General features: G+C 38.9%; 1 protein-coding gene across 1 annotated transcript in view; it reads left to right on the top strand.

Moving 5' to 3' along the window:
- Positions 1-4,572: 4,572 nt before the first annotated feature.
- AIM1 (absent in melanoma 1) overlaps positions 4,573-16,878 on the top strand; it is a gene marked incomplete at its 5' end in the record, with an annotated part of 33,882 nt that continues 21,576 nt past the window's right edge. Inside the window, 11 exons of the mRNA XM_010284647.1 lie at positions 4,573-6,037; positions 6,122-6,298; positions 8,863-8,910; positions 9,019-9,137; positions 10,016-10,178; positions 11,185-11,324; positions 14,152-14,278; positions 14,605-14,640; positions 15,033-15,175; positions 15,432-15,558; positions 15,649-15,794. Of these exons, the coding sequence (XP_010282949.1) occupies positions 4,573-6,037; positions 6,122-6,298; positions 8,863-8,910; positions 9,019-9,137; positions 10,016-10,178; positions 11,185-11,324; positions 14,152-14,278; positions 14,605-14,640; positions 15,033-15,175; positions 15,432-15,558; positions 15,649-15,794 (2,691 nt within the window). The remainder of the gene's footprint in view (positions 6,038-6,121; positions 6,299-8,862; positions 8,911-9,018; positions 9,138-10,015; positions 10,179-11,184; positions 11,325-14,151; positions 14,279-14,604; positions 14,641-15,032; positions 15,176-15,431; positions 15,559-15,648; positions 15,795-16,878) is intronic.

The following is a 16,878-nucleotide window of genomic DNA, read 5'->3' as shown; positions in this document are numbered from 1 at the left end:
GAGGAGGAAGGAGTGGCAGAAACAACATGTCTGTTTTGCCCATTACGGTAATTGGTGTGTCCTTATCTCAACAAGCATTTTGTTATATTTACTCTCTCTTGTCCAGCTGAGAAGGGCAGTGATAGAGCAGCTTTGGTGGGCACCTGGCGTCCCGCCAGGGTCAACCCAACACACACAGGAACTGTAAACCTGCATGTGGATTAAGCTGCTGTAAAATGGGAAAGGAAAAGATGGTTCCATTACTAGAAGGGCATGTGTTTTTGTTCTCTTGTTATTGCTTTGAATTAGAGAACAGATAACTTTCCCGTTTTCAAAGGTTAAAAAATTACTGTTAGATACTTCGCATGAATCACTTTCAGGTTCAAAAGTAGTCCTTTACTCACAGACTCATTTGCCTCCTATAAGATGAGTTTTGTATAATCAAAGTAGTTTTCAGTTAAAAAGGCATAATGTCTATTTCTAATGACATTATGCCAATTCTGGGAATCAAGTTTCTTTAGAAACAATTTTAAAAGAAGTCGGTTTTGCTGGTTCCCTGTGAGTAATGATAGCATTTTCTGTCTTTTCTCCTTTTATGTCTGTATACTGGGCAACCTGGAAGTCACAGGATACTTTGCTTCTAGCTTTTGAAGGGGAAACCTATCAGGCTTGAGACTAACCTGAGGTTGATGATCCCTCTTAATCAGCAAATAAAACCTCAGGCAGTAGTTACTTTGATGTGCTTAGCGGGAAACTTGGCTTCAGTTGTCATATTTGATGTTCAGACATGGTTTTGTAGTTGTCTTTGCATTTATGCCCACTTGTTGAATTATTCTGCTCTGTTAACATGCCATTTTTCTTTGCTCACCCCAGTTTGATGTTTTGGCATCAGTTATGTGCTTGACATGGTTGTTTGGACAGTATGCTTCAACTATGTGACTCACTTTCCATTTATGACTATATTGGGAGAGGTTTAACTGCTTGCTTCCACAGGCTAGCTTCAAGGTGTAACTGAAGAGAAGGACATCACTATTTTTCTTGTGCCTGCTTGTGCCTGGCATTGCAGATCAGCAATGGGATGGCAGGAATCAGCCATGCTGGGCTGTTTGTAAGAAAGCGTTTGTACCATTAAGTGAATCCACCTTTCAGTGTTTTTCCCCCATACTAGAGAGCAGGCTTAAAAGACACTCAAACAACATCTCCTCCTTTTAAACAAGCTTAGAAACTCAGTGCTTGCAATAAGATGCATCTTTTGGCTGTATTTAAAATCAGTATTTCTTAGTGTAGAAAAAAGTGTAATTAAAAGATTAGTTATGAGAAGGCCAGCTGTAGTGGCTGGAGCTCCAGGGCTGAGCTTTCTGTTGCCTGTCCACCTCAGCTGCTTTGCTGCTGTGCAGAAATACTGCAGAATGTAAAATATAAAATGCTGGAGTGGTTGGTTCTGCGTAAATTTGCAAAGCTTGAAACTATACCTTTGAGGTCTTAGCTGTTCATTTAAAACAGGTTTTAGGCGTGGCTGATAACTCTCAGTGTTTACCATTACATTGCTTGTGTCAAGGGATACAGGGCAATACAGATTTTATTAGGAAGATATGTGTTATGTTGAAATGCATGTAGTAGTGCAAGTGACAGGCTGATAAAAGGACGGTATGGAAGTGAGTCGGTTTAAGATAACTAGGCCATTAGCGATGCCTTTTGAAAATACAGGTAGAAGGACAGAGTAAATACCTTCTTCGGATCAGAAAAGGACATGAAGGGTCCTGGCGAAGAGCAAATTCAACATGTGTCGGTAGTGCATCCTTGTAGCAGATGAAGGCTAAGCCTACACTGGGCTACGTTGGCAGGAGCATAGCCAGCACGTCAGAGGAGAAGATATTCGGTGCTCATGAGGCTGCATCTAGGGCATTTTATCGAATTGTACCACTCCCTCCCCTTCCAACTCTCTTCTCCCGGTACAACAGAGATCTTCACAAATTGGAATGAGTCTGGTGGTAAGCCATTAAGGTGATGGCTCTGGAGCATACCATATATGAGGTGAAGCTTGAGCAGCTTGATTTGTTCAACGGAGAGAAGGATATGGGTAGACCTCAATCATCTCTTGCTACCTATTGTATTGGGTTTGCACGGCCAGGTTTTGGTAGCGGGGGTGCTACAGGGGTGGCTTCTGTGAGAAGAACAACGTGCGATGAACTGACTGTAATCCCCGTTCCCCATCCGCCTGTGCTGCTTCGGGGTAGGAGGTAGAGAAAATGGGAGTGAAGTTGAGCTTGGGAAGAAGGGAGGGGTGGGGAGAAGGTGTTTTAAGATGTGGTTTTATTTCTCATTACCCTACTCTGATTTGATTGGCAATAAATTAAACTAATTTCCCCAAGTCAAGTGTTTTGCCCATGACTGTAATTGCTGAATGATCTCTCCCTGTCCTTATCTCAACCCATGAACTTCTTGTTACATTTTCTCTTCCCTGTCCTGCTGAGGAGGGGAGTGATAGAGCGGCTTTGATGGGCACCTGGTGTCGAGCCAGGGTCAACCCACCACACCTATAGAGGTACTACAGAGAAGGCAGAGCCTTCAGATTCATCCCTGAGGTGTGCATTCAATGGGATATAAGACAAAAATAATTCACAGTGACAGTGGCTGACCTGCTGCAGTGCTTGCCTAGTAAGGTTGTGACATCTTGACCCTTGAAGATACTCAGAACTTGGTCAAACTAAGCCTTCAGCAACTTGATCTAACTTTGAAGATGTCCCTGTTTTGAGCAGGAAGTTGTACTGCCTGACCTTTAGATGTCCCTTGCAACTTACATTAATTTTCCAAAAATAAAAATCGTAGAATAGTTTGCTTTGAAAAGTTTAGGAAAAACAGTTGTACTGCAAAAGAAAAGTGGGGTCTAAATATATTTCATTTTATCCTGTGTGATAGTTCCCTCCCTACCCTCCACTTTTCAGGAACAATTTTTTTTCTGTTTCTAGACTTAAATTTTCAAGTGTGTTTTATTAGCTCCTATCTGAAGTATGGACAGTCTTTTTTCAAGTTTACTATTTCCTTTTTTATTGGTCATATGTTCTTCATGAGAACCTTCCAGTTGTGAACCAATGTGAGCAGGCTGGTGGTTACAGTGGGCACTGTTGGGAAGTCTTCTTTGAAAAGACATGGTGATTTTAACAGTTGCTTTCTGTATAGATTCTTAGGCAGATGATTTTGGGTTCCTTCTGTTATTTCAGTAAGTTTGTTCCGCACGCTTTTCCCGAGAAGCGGAGCATGTACAATGGAGACTCTTGCTTTAGTATGGTTTACTTTCTTACTTGGGATGGATTTCTTGAGAAAGAGGAAAAAGGAGTGGTCTCAGTTTTGGGGTTATTAATGTAACTCACTTGTACCTCACGGTTCTTTCTTGGGCTAAAAAGTTGTCTGAGAGCTCAGTGAACACAGTTTGTGTAGGTAAAAATGAAAGCACTTAAATACCAGAATCATCCATTGATTGACAGAGTATTCGAGGCCCTTGGAGATTGTTGCTGCAAGCTACTTTCTTTTAACTCCCACCATCATGAGTTTTCATGTGGTGCAGTTTCTGCCCGCTCTCCCTTTGCTGACTGTCTCCAGATTCCTCTTTGGAGAACAGGTCTGCCTTTGAGGCGAGGGTGGGCTGCCTGATACTCCTTATATCTGACTGATAAATTTTGAAGACATGTGCCCTGCATCTTCACAGCTGTTCATGCTGTTCCTGCAGTAGCAAGTGACATGGACAAATGGCTTTTCCTGGGTGTAGATATTCAGAGGCAGGAGGCTTAAAACCCTCTGCTGCATGTCATCAGCCTTCTGCCCTAGTACGAGAGTCCTGTGTGCTATGTACTTGTAGACGCTCCTCCATCCACTCTGATGGAGAAGTTTCCATAAGTGTTTCCTGATTCAATTCTTGTAAAATCAGCAGGGTTAGTTTACACAATTTAAGTTGTTAGCTGACTTTACTTGAAGGCAGTGGGAGGGTCCTCACCTGTGGTGTTCACTTAGCCAAGTGGTGATGCAGTGATTTGGGACAGGTACGTTTTCCACCAGCACGAATGAGGGCAGAAGAGATCTTTCACTCGATTTAAGGTTGCTTCTGTGGTGTAAGGGCTGCAAAGAATCTGGGCAGATGTCTTCAAAACTTGTTGGAGAGGTATTATTCAAATGTTAACCAACTCATTATCACCTTAATGAATTGGGATTTGTTTCCTAAACTCTGTAGGGAATTGCATGCGTATAATTTATTCTGCCTATTCACTATTAAATTTTAATGTCTGTCAGTCATAAGTAGTTAAATTCTCTGCCTCAATTGCAGGTGCTGTAGGCTGCTATGTTTTTTGTTTCACTGAGCATTAAGGAACTACGTGCATATTTAAAATGTATTCTCCTTATTTAGTGGTTAATTTTTTGTTGTTGTTGTTCATATAGTTATTCCTTTTTTAGTTAATGCCTTTTGAGATACCAAAATTTAAACCGAGTAAGACTATGGAAAATTTCACTATAATGCTACATTTTATTGTTTTCATAATTGTTACAAGTCTTTCCAAGATTAATCAAAGATGTAACTCTGTATCACTTTGCCTCCTGCAGTCCAGCCAAACCAAAGAATGTAGAACTGAATTTTAAAGCACCTACGAATCAAGACAGTTTAGAAAGTGAGCAGGATACTCTTGAAAAACCAGTTAATAAAACTAACAGCAACATTGCCAACAAAATTTCCTTGTTTGAAAATAAATGCGCTAACCAGAGCCAGAGGCCTACTGACATCCCTGCTTCAAAAAATAGTACTGTACCAAGCACATTTGTTGGCAGAGCAAAGCTCAAATTTGGTAAACAACCTAAGGAAAGTGAACAGCCTGATAAAACGTTAAATAAGCAAAGCAGTCGCCAGAAGTTATTTGAGAATGGCACACCAGAGAAAGAAAGCGCTGCAGAATTAAAAGGCAAAAATGAAGAATGCTCTACCTCTTGTGAGGATATTGGGAAGACAACAGAACTAAAAGTAAAAGCTGCGATATCCCTTTTTAACCAAAGCAGCAAAATTGATGCTAGTAGTATCTCTCTGAAGCAACCTGATCCAGAATTGACCACAGCTAAAAAAGAAATTTCACCTTTTAAACTGTCTTTGCACTTGCCCAGTAAAAGTGAAAATGCTCAAGATACTTCCTACCAAAGAAATAACACGAGCTCAGAATTCCACAGAAATGAAGAAAAGTTGTTGCCAAACACAGAGGTTTTATCACCTTGCAATGATGATAAATATCCTCTACCATCTCGTCAGGTTTCTAGATCAGAGTGTAAGAAGATAGAAAATGGAGAGAAAAAGGCAAAGCTGGGAGATTTGAGCATTACAGCACTGCAGTACGATGACAGCAGTCAAGATGGTATATTGGTATCAGAGCACAACATCAATACACAAAAGAGCCCTGGCAAAACTTGTAATGGGTCTGCTGAAGATGACAGCATTTTTGATTCCCCATCCGACATGAGGAAGTTTGCTGAAACAATAAAAAACTTGGACAGCTCAGTTTGTTTACCCCAGAAAAAGAAAAGGTCAAAGCTTCCCAAGTCCCCGGCGCCCCACTTCGCAATGCCTCCCATTCATGAAGACAACTTAGAGAAAGTATTTGATCCTAGTGTATTTACTTTTGGTTTGGGACTGAGGAGGGAAAAAACACAGGATCTGTTACCGGCCCAACAAATTAAAATGCAAAGCCTGGAAACGATAGCCAGAGTCAGGCCCAAGCGTGCATCAACAGAGCAAAGTATCATATTCAAAGCCCTGCAGTCATGTAATAGAGAGGAACCTGCCTTTACTCAGGAATTAAATGGAAAAGAGAACACTGATGGTGCAGATGGTGAAATTAAGAGATCCCGGCTTGAAAAAAGCTCCCTCTTCTCAAGCTTGCTGTCTTCTACATCTAAAGAAAAGTTTTTTAATCCTTCTGTCACCTCAGTAAATAACACTGCAGCAGCTTTTACAACTGACTCCTCAGGGATGCCTCCTTTACAACAGGATGCTTCTGGGCCATTCGGCATGCCTCAAAAATCTGAGGTAATAAAGATCATTCATGAAATGCAACCATGTAAAATTTTGTCTACCTGCTGAATGACTGTTAATTTTGACTTTGCAATTCAGTCTCTTTCAGATATGAAGTTTCCGAGTTTTGTGGAGAAGTACATGCAAGCAGATAGTGCAAAAAAAGAACTAAGTTTACAGATGCCCAACTACGGGCACCCTGAGAAAAGTTTTTCCAGCTGGTTAGGGACAAGCAGATATGAGTCAAATGTCCCCACTGGTTTATTAGATGTGGATGTAAGTATTGTGTTGTTTAAAATCTGCCTGGAAAGTTATCCAGCTTTTATATTTTCTATAGGCGATGTACATACATTGTTCTGTTTTGTTTCCCCTGTTAGAGACCTGCATAGATTACAAATACATAGAGGTGAATGTAGGTGTGGTACCAGTTTAATGTGACGTTGGCTACACATGAAAATGAGATGGCACCTATTAACATGATTATGTTTCTTCATGGTGCCCTTATTTTGAGACTCTTCACAAACGTGAATTGAAAGTGTATGTTTGAATATGTCTTCATACTTGATTTTTTATTATTTTGAAACAAATCTCATGCTAGCTTCATTTTTTTGTTGTAAATTAGTAGAATGCTTTCTGTGAACTTCAGAAAACTTGTGCCTGCTTCTTCTGTTGACAGTAATCTCTCTCCTCTTCCAGCAAGACATTCAGCCAGTGCACTGTTAAATGAGTAACTGGGCAAACTTCTTTTTAGCCCTTGGTTTTTGCTCCTAGTATTCCCATGCATTTGATAGAAAATACATATTTTTTAAGAACATTTTAACAAGTGGATAGTAGTGATTATTTAAAGTGCTGCTGCAGTGGAGGGATGTTTCTTTGTCTGATTATGAGCATCTGTTTGTCATGAGTAAAGGCAGACTTGTGTTTTCTCTTTGAGGCAACTTTACCCTAATGTGGGAGAACTTTGTAATTTTTATTTTTGAAATTACGAACCAATGTCCTCTAGTATGTGCTATTTCTGTTGATACGGGCCCTTACTTTTGCCTGAGAGGAAAACTATAATCAGGAGATCTAAGAACTGTGGGTAGAAATATGTTCTCCAAAGTTTAATAGCCGCATGAATGTGATCTGTGGTGTTGAAGCAGCATATGAGAAGTTTGAGAAATACTTTTCCAAAGCTAATGGTTATCTGCTGTTATAATTCTACTAAAAGGGGTGGGGGAGTAGTAGAAATAACTCCTTTCTTCTTCACCTTACAGAAGGAAATAGTCCATGCTACCTTGCAATTTTGAGGATCTAGATTTTTCTCTCCTGGAAAGTTGGGTTTTTTTGTTTTTTTTTTTTTTTTTAATTAGTGGGGGCATGAAAATTAGGGGGTTTATTTGCAGTGGTGTAAGCTTATGCTGCCAGTTAAAGAGGCTTTCTCGCTCTGGATGATCCTGCTTGGATTTCAAAACCAGAGTTTAAAGCTGAATAACTAGTAGTGATTTTTTTTTTTTTTTTCCCCTACTTTAGCTGTTGTCCCTGAGTGGGTTTCAACTTTTCAATAGAGTGTGGAGGCCTGATATGGCAAGGGGATATGTACACACGTAAGACTGCTCTTGAGAGACGTCCGTTAGGCTCTGTAGGGTTCTAGGACTTCTGCAGCACTGTTGCTGACTCTGAAGTGTCTTGCTCAAGTTAGACAGGAGCTGAAAATGTTGCTATGATGTGTACCTACTATGCATCTTCCACTGACTAAAAAAATGATGATGCAATGGCTAATGGGTAATGTAAAGGAAAAGAGTAAGGGCAGCCCAAAACAATGACTTTGACATTCCATAAAACACAGGGCAAGTTCTAACTGGAATTGAAGCACATACTAAAAAACAAGTCATGTTTCAACGTGTCTTGATGAGGCCTACAAAAATCTGATGGCGGTTAGGAGCTGAGACCACTGCCTGCCCTGCGTGCTGACTAATATGTCCTCATTAGTTCCTTGCATGTGTTGCTGGTTATCTTAGACTGCAACCTATTTAGGGGCAGGATCTGTTTGTGTTTTTTTGTTTGTATTAATAGTTCCTAGAAGAGCAGGACCCTGTCCCAGAATGAGCACTCTTGTCCTTGCTAGGAAACCAAACACATAATTGCAGCGCTTTATTTGTTTCAAGATGACGTGCTGCAACCACAACTTTCTTATATATTCTATATTGTAATTTACTACTGACTTCAACATTGGTTTAGATTTTGTATTCATCAATGTGTTTTATTTGTTCTCAGCATTTTTAGTCTATCACTTACTGTACAGTCTCAAGCTTTTTTGAAGAAACCTGTCTTGTTACAAGGTGTTCAGCACACAATGGATTATGTGAATTAGTTCATACATGTATATGCCATTATGCCTCCTCAGTCTTTTCATATATGTTCTTTCAAAATTATTTCATGCTTTATGGTTACCAGACATTTAACTAATATCTTTATCATGGTAGAACATGAACTTTATTAGTACCAGTTTTTTAAGTGGTCTCTTGGTATGAAACTCCTAGAATATATAGGAAACTGATCATCAGGATTTTAAAGAATTTCAAGTCTGAGGTTAGTTGGCTTCAGTGATACGGTAATTCAGAGTTTAAAAAAAGTGTGTAAAATAGTATATTTGTGGCAAGATGTTGCTCTTGGGGAGGAAGAAGGAATTGCAGTAGTAATTAAGTGTAATTGAAGTGTTATCAGCTTTTTACTATACAGACTAATTTTTATTTTGTTTCACTAGCTCTTTTTTAATAGCTGAGCATCTTTTATTGAATATGTTTTTGGTTTGGATTTGGGGGTTTTTTTGTGACTCTTCTCTCTCCACTGTCTGTTAGGCACTTTCAAGAAATGGACAAAGTAAAATCAATCCCAGACCCGGCAAGGTAAGATCAATTTTATTATCTTTACTGTTCCTCTCTGTATTTAAAGCATAGCAAGATAGTTATATGTTGTTTGTGTTTGTGTTGGTTTGTTTTTTTTTTTTTACACAGCTGGTGATATACTGTGAATCAGACTATCAAAAAAAGGGTATTGAAGTTTTCCATGATATTCTGGATTGCAGTTCTTGGGTTCTATCACCAACACTTTTAGTTAAAGTCATCAGAGGATGGTAAGATATTAATTTTTACTCTTTATCATTGATCTATCCAAAAATCTTTTGAAACAACCAGCATGTAATTCACAGTAAGTCTGCTTTGCAAATGGCAGTGTAACGTAGACATCTATGAGCAAGAAATGTAGCGTTTTACCTCTGCTAATAGGGGGTTCTGAGCTGGGGAAACTTATTTTGATGACAAATCGAGTGTTACCATCTGGAGGGGTGCAACATTTGACCAGGCATAGGTGTGGGATGAAATGGCAGATTCTGTCCAGCTGTGCTGCCCTTGGATTCCTCTCCCTTTTATGGGTTCTTGCATAGTATTTGGATTGGGCTAAAAGGCTAGCAAAGGATTTTAAAGCCATTAAAATAAATGCCGTTAAAATAAAAATTGCTGTTAAAAATAAAGTTGTGCTTGTCTTCTGAGCAGTCTTACCGTGCTGTGGCACATTTATACCAGCCCCTGTGGAACTCCAGGCTGCTGTTCACAGGATCCGGTAGCATGTCTGTTGATACATGATGCAGCAGTCTTCAGTGTCAACATTTTCTGACCTACAATCAGATTGGTTCTGATTAGTATCTCATGCAAAAGTTTGGTATTTGTAGACAGCAGTCTTGCTGCCCCAAATAATCAATTTAAAAAGGTGGAGGAGTTTTTGATGAAAGTACAGAGTCAGCAGTAGGCATTTTTGTTTTTATCTTTGCTTTTAAAAGTATCACAGAGACCAGAAATGGCTTGCATCACTGGTGTTGGGTAGGTAAGCTGTATTGGGATGGCAGGAAGGGTCTGGAAATAATACTTCTTGTGAAAGGATTTGTTAAATGGGAGCATGATTTGTGAAAATCACACTTGATAAAGCACCATTAAGCTGAGAATTTTTTATTTTAAGCTGGATACTCTATGAGAAACCAAATTTTGAAGGCCCCTCTATTCCTCTGGAAGAAGGAGAGCTGGAACTCACAGATATTTGGGGTGCAGGTACTCCTGAAGAGCAAAATGAATGCAAATCCCTAAAGCCTGCTGTGATTGGTTCAATAAGACATGTTGTTAAGGCAAGTAATATAAGTAAAGAAATTTTTTTATAGATCTCAATGTTTGGTCATGTTTTATACTGATACAAGGTGTGATAGGTGTATTAGGACACAAGTGTAACGTGAGTTGTAAATGCATGAAACAGTCTTCCATGTTGAATTTCTTGTTTCATCACAAAATAAATGTGGGGGCTTTTGCACAATGGGGATTATGGTAACATCCACTGGAAGGGTAGGGCGGGAAGAAAACTTAGTATTTTTTATTAGAGTAGCCTCCAAAATGCTATGTACAGCATATGCTTTTTGGCCTGGTCAGTCTCTCAGGAAAAACATCCCAGAAAACCATCAATAATTCCACAGACTCGTATTTTCAAAAGATGTGTGGTTTTGTTTTGTTGTTTGGTGTTGTGTCCGTCCCGTGTCGTCCCTCCCCAATTTAAACCAAATTTACACTCACCAGGAACTTTAGCGTCAAACACCAAACCTTGTTTGATACTCAAAAAATATCCCTGTATGCGCAAACTTATCAGGGAGTTTCACACGTGGTGGAACAGCCTTCCTACATGCACTTTTAACCTACTATTAAGTAGTTACTTTTGCAGGTTGCCAAAACAAGCATGAGCTATAAAGTTACTTGACTAGGGAAGGAAAAAGGAGGAATATGTATTGCTTGTAACTACAATTCTTGTTTAAATTGCAGTTCTCTTCAAGAGTGGCTTGCTTGGTGTTATGTTAGGGATTTAATTTGCTAGAGGAGATGTTAACTGATGAAAGAAGACGCATTCCTAGATGGTAGAAAGTAAACAACGTAAATGTTGATTAGAGATTGACTGACTGTCTTGGTCCAAACAGAAACAGGCAAACTGGCCTAGTTATACTTTTATTATAGGCATCTAATAACAGTAGTAATTGACAAGAGGGGAAACAATTTAAAATAAACAGGTGTTTCAAAACTGATTTAGTTATCCACATTAATTACAGAACTCGCAGTACAGATGAAGTGATTATGGCAATCTTCATTTTTCAGGATTACAGGGTTTGTCGAATTGATTTGTATACAGAACCTGAAGGGTTAGGAATCGTGACTTCCTTTTTTGACGACACTGAAGAAACAGGGGTGTTTGGCACCACTCAGAAGACTTGTTCTATCAAAGTACACTGGGGCATGTAAGTGCGTAGTTCTGTGTGAACGTGTACTGCTATGAAAGGAATTTGTTTTAAACCATTGGTTACACCTATCAGACATGCAAGGAGGCTGTATTTATTCTAGTCCTATATTTTGGTAGTATTTGTTGACAGTAGCATTAGTACATCGTTGTAATGCTTCACCCTTGGAGAGGCTGACCTCTTAAAATGTGTTGTGTTAGAGCCAGTTTTTCTTCTGCTTACATGTAGTAAAGACAGAGTAACCCTTGTGTATTTGTAGCAAAGAAATGAGTTTGCCTCTCCTACTCTTTCTCATTCAAGCAAACTTATCATAAATGAGAGTGGGGGGATGAACTGTTACAATAAGACCACATTTCCTACTTGCTTTCCTCTGAACTTGAAATCTTTGTACTAAAAGAAGAACATTTTCAAGCCCTTGTGTTACAAAATAAGACTTAGTGTCATGTGTGGACTCTGGAAAGCATTCTTGTATTTCACAGTGCATTTTAATTAGTGTTTTTATGGTGATGTTTAGGACATGTATGTTATGTCACCTGAAAATACCTAGCCATATGAGTTAGGAGTGTAATGTATGTCATGAACTAAGCAAGCTTTTATGAGAAGGGAGACCTCTAAGGAATAATCCAGACACTGTACCGATGGTAATTTTGATAACTTAATAAACAAAGTTGTAAATTGGTACTGAAAATATCCCTCAGACTGGTACTGGGAAATGTATGCAGAAGAGGGAGGCTGCTTTCAGAAGAAGTGAGAGAGTGGAACCACTTTCAATGATGTTGGGTCCTGCAGAACGTTTTACAGGGTGTACACACTCTGGATGCTATCTGTTGGCCAAGTCGTGTTTGGGCACTGATAGCATTTGCCTTGCTACAAATAGGCTATTTAGTAAAGTGCCCAACTGAAAACAGTTATTACATACCATTGCAAAGATGTGTTAGAATATACCACATGATAGGGCATTTTAGTTGCTAGGTAAAGGGTATTTTTTCTGATTAAGTCTTTACACCTTGATTGGGGGAAAAATAAAGCACTCGGATGTATAGGAACACTTTAAGGTATCTAAGTAGATGGTTCTCTGACAGGAGCTTATTCCTGTTGACCTGCAAGCTTAATCCAAATGACATGTCTGCCAAGAGTAATGAAATCAGATATGTTATTCGGAGGTTGGTTATTAATTGACTTAATCTACCTCTCCAGTTTATTTCTGTCCCTCACTTAAAAGCATTCCGTAAATAGTGAAATAACAAAATTTTATCGAAAGGAAGCAGGGCCTGTGCACATCCCTCAGATTTCAAACTGGTCCTTGTTTTGCATCAGTGTGAGAGCACTTTTTTTCACTAAATCTATAAACTCTTACAGTCTTAATTTCTCTCTGTTGCATTTGAATCCCTTGAGGGCAGGCAGACTAATATTTGCACTAGGAAGCAAAATAAACATCTGGAAAATAATCTTTCCCAGATACCAGTTCACTAGTCCAATATAGAAAGAAGTTGCTTCTGCCAGTTGCTCGGATGAGAAATTCAGTAAATTGCTGCTGCTTTTTTTGCATGTTGCAGGGTTTTTTCTTTCCTTTAGTTTACAGGCATGACATAGTTCACTATATTGGCAGTTGAGGGAGGCTCTGATTCTGAGTCACCTTGCTGTGTGGGTGTGGTTGTATCTTCTTAAGGTTTCCCAGTGTTTGTGCTTAATTGCTGTTTACTAAAAGCTGCCAACAGAAATGAGTCACTGCACCTTTATCTTCTGATTGTACTCTCTCCTTGGTCTCCAGTGCCGTCTCTTCTTGCAGTGAAGTTGAGGCCTTACTGAGCAGTTCTATTATAGGACTCACAATATATCAAACATTAGGCTATAGACAACAATAAAACTAAAGCTTCTTGTTTGTTTCTTGGAACCATATATCTGCAGTGAAACTGTGCCAACGTGTGCCAGTTTACATCAGCTTGGAATCTGCCTTTTAAGCATGGTAGAGTGATGGATTATTTTAAGATCTTTCCCGTATCACCAGATTTATACCTTATGATCCTTACACAATGAAAGGGTTGGCTGCATAAAGTGTTCCTGTTTAGTATGTGTTTTACACTGCTCCATGCTGTACTTCTGAGACATCAGTAAATTTAACTGGAAGAAATACATCACCATCCTCTGTGCAGAGATCAGCAGTACGCTGCTTTGTTTCCAGTGAGTGATTACTGGTTAAGATTTTCTTGAAAAAGCCTTGAAAAACTACTGTTGCTGTCCCAGTCAGGAATTTTAAAAATTATTTATTTTAAAAATTAGTCTTTCACAGCAGACTTACTAGCAGATACAAACCACGAGGAAGTAGATTTCTAAGGAGTCGTTGGGTTTTTCTATGGGTTCTTCTATGTATTAATAAATAATGTGAGTTTAGAGTTCTCTATTGAACAGACTTTGCAACAAATCCAGGTCTAGGTTAGTAAAGATCTTTCAACTTCTTGAAAATTGGTTCTGCATATTTTAAAACTATTCAAAAATAATACACAGTAACCTTAAGTCTTGAAACTTCGGGGTAAAATTTGTGTTGCCTCCAGATAAGACAGGGTCAAATCCTTTACTGTCTGTTCATTGTACTGATTTTTATTTTTTAACCTGTTAAAACACATGCAGTTGGTGATTCTTGCACAGACACAGAAGTTTGCCAGTACGCCAGCTTGTAGTTGGCAATTTTGATGGTAAAGTCAAAGAAACAGAGTTTTATTAAGGGTACAACGGTGTCTTTTCTGAAGGAAGCACATTGTCTTGTTCTTCACTGTTCAGAAATGTTCTAGGGTTTTTACCTTTTGCTTTCCTCTCCTCCTTATTTTAGATGGCTAATTTATGAAGAACCTGGTTTCCAGGGGGTCCCTTTAATGTTGGAGCCTGGTGAATATCCTAATTTAGCATTCTGGGAGAAGAAGGAAGCCTACATCAGGTCCATGAGGCCCTTGAAAATGGTAATGTACTGTTATTCCTTGCAGGTTACACGACCTGTGTTGGGATGTTAGAAATAATGTATTGAGGTGGCTAGATTTTTCAAGTCTCACAAAAATGTTAAGTCTTTAAAATTTTTAGTCTATGAAATTCTTGAACTTTTAACATTTGATTGCATCCATTTCTGCCTTTAATCTTCTTATGGCCACCTGTGTTCTTCAAGGCAAGTTTCAACTTAATTCTGTCTTTTTGTGAAGAGTTGATGACTTATAGTTGTCTGCAAGTTGTCTAAGTAAGTATAGACAACTTATATTTTTTCTTCTCCCCCCTCCCCTTTTCTTTTTAATAGGGTGGTCGCAAAGTTGAATTCAGTGGAGAGCCAAAGGTAAAAGTTAATATTTATTTGATTGCCCAAATGTATTTTATAATACATGAACTACACATGGGTAGATAAATTTATCTTGATCATGTACCGACCAGTGATGGTTTAGTGGCTGGTCCTGCTGTATGTGACCACACCATGAAACTGCAACTTCTGTCACATTTATGCATCCGTCACATGCGTATTAACAGCCACCTGGATAACACAGGTGGGTAATGAACATTCAAGCCCTTATGTTGCATCTCAAAGGGAAAGACCTCTTGAAGGGAATAGAGATATCCCACTAATTATTTTCATGATCTTGCCTTCTCCCTATATGTGCCCATGCAAAAGAAACTGTTGTCAGAATTTATCATGCTCTCTGCAACCTTTCTTTTACTTCATTTCTGCTACAGGTAATCATTTATGAGAAGCCTTTCTTTGAAGGGAGACATGTGGAATTAGAATCAGAAATCTTTATGCTTGATGACAAAGAATCAGAAGAAAAGACAAGACTTCCACTTACATCAGTGAGATCCATGAAAGTACTGGGAGGAGTGTAAGTGTGGGAAAACACCAGCAATATTTCCCCTTCAGGAGAAGTGGTAATGCCATAGATTGGAAATTCCACTGGACAAATTCAATACCTGTTTAATTTTTCTGTTTTCCTAGGTTTTGGGTTTAGATATATGCCTGGCTTAAATTTGTAAATATTCACAGCAAAAGAACAAATTTCACACACCTATATCTGCTCTGTAACAATATGGAGTAGCAGTTCTCCATTTTCACATGCAGACTCTGTTGTTGTTATTTAGTTGGGTCGCTTATGAGAAGCCTGGGTTTGAAGGCCATCAGTATTTGCTGGAAGAAGGAGCGTATCGGGATTGGACAGACTGGGGTGGCTATGATGAAGAGTTGCAGTCATTGCGACCGATTGTTGGCGTAAGTTGCAAGACATTTAGTAGACATCTCCTGAGTGCACTGAGACGTCATGTTGCATTTTCCTTATGATGCTTCTCTTTGTTTTAACAGGACTTCACAAGCTCCCATATGATAATGTACAGTGAAAAAGACTTTGGACCAAAGGGTTCCAATATTAATGTGTTAGGAATTATTTCCAATTTGAAAGACACTGGATATGGGCTGAGGACACAGTCTATAAATGTGCTAAGTGGCGTGTAAGTGATATTTTTAATGGCCGTTTAATCTTAAATGTGCTATTCTTTTTAGAATTTGATAGTATTTGCAGGTGTTTTTCAGCACTCTGACTTCTAATGTTTATGTGGAGTCTTCAGATAAAATTTCATGCCCTTGACTGCAGAATGTGAAAAGTAAAGCTCATTGTTTTTGTGAATATGTGAAATAAATTAGTTTTCTTCTCATGGTAAGATCAGATGGTCCCAGGAAATGTTGGCTTACTAATACACGAAGTGTGAAACTATATGAGCTGATATTTCATCAGAGGTAGAAATGGCTTGTTCTTGTGGCTGTATTTTTTTTAAAGCATTTCAACAGCAAAATTGTCACAGAACAAACTTACCATTTTAAAACTAATTTCTAGGCTTCTTGTGTTTGACGAGAGGCAAATTCCTTGCACTTTTGTCTCAGTTGTGTGTAAAAATGGAGATAACTCTTGCCATGGTCACTAATACATTCTGATGTTAAGGAGACTTTTAACTGTTCTGAAAAGTAACATTGCTTTTGCAGTGAATAGTGTTTTAGTAATGTGGCATTGATTTTTTTTGTTTTGTTTGTTTTGGTTTTTCTTGTTTCTTTTAAACACAGTGGTTCCCAGAACTTAGCGTTGGCATGGCCATTAACAACTCCTACTCTTTGTGCCACATCTGTTGTCACACACAGTTGATCAGTTGATAGACTTTGTTTATTGCAGATTGATTTTTGCTCACAGCCTTGCAGACTTCATCAAGGTATTTTGGAAGCACAGGCAGGTATTAGCAATCATGTCTCCAAATATACAAAATTACTTAAAGTAGTAGAACCAAAAAGGTGTGAGACGTACAGTCTCTCTCCCTGCCCGGTATGCAGGTGGCTTGCTGAAAGCTCTGCCTTACCCAGCCACACCCTAAATCTTCCTGTGTGTTATCTGTGTGATATCTCTGCAAGTTTTGTCTGGATAAAGATTGCAGAATCAAGCTCACTGCATTCCAGGGGAATGCTTTTAATTTGTATATGATTATGGTGTGACAGCAGGTTTTTTTCTGCCCGGTGACCTTTGAAGCCACTGTGTCCTTTTGTATTCTG

The sequence above is a fragment of the Phaethon lepturus genome, unplaced genomic scaffold, assembly GCF_000687285.1.
Source record: "Phaethon lepturus isolate BGI_N335 unplaced genomic scaffold, ASM68728v1 scaffold27573, whole genome shotgun sequence".
In the NCBI taxonomy this organism is placed as follows: domain Eukaryota; kingdom Metazoa; phylum Chordata; class Aves; order Phaethontiformes; family Phaethontidae; genus Phaethon; species Phaethon lepturus.
Note: the sequence above shows the minus strand (reverse complement) of the source record. Positions and strands in the feature narration are given on the sequence as shown.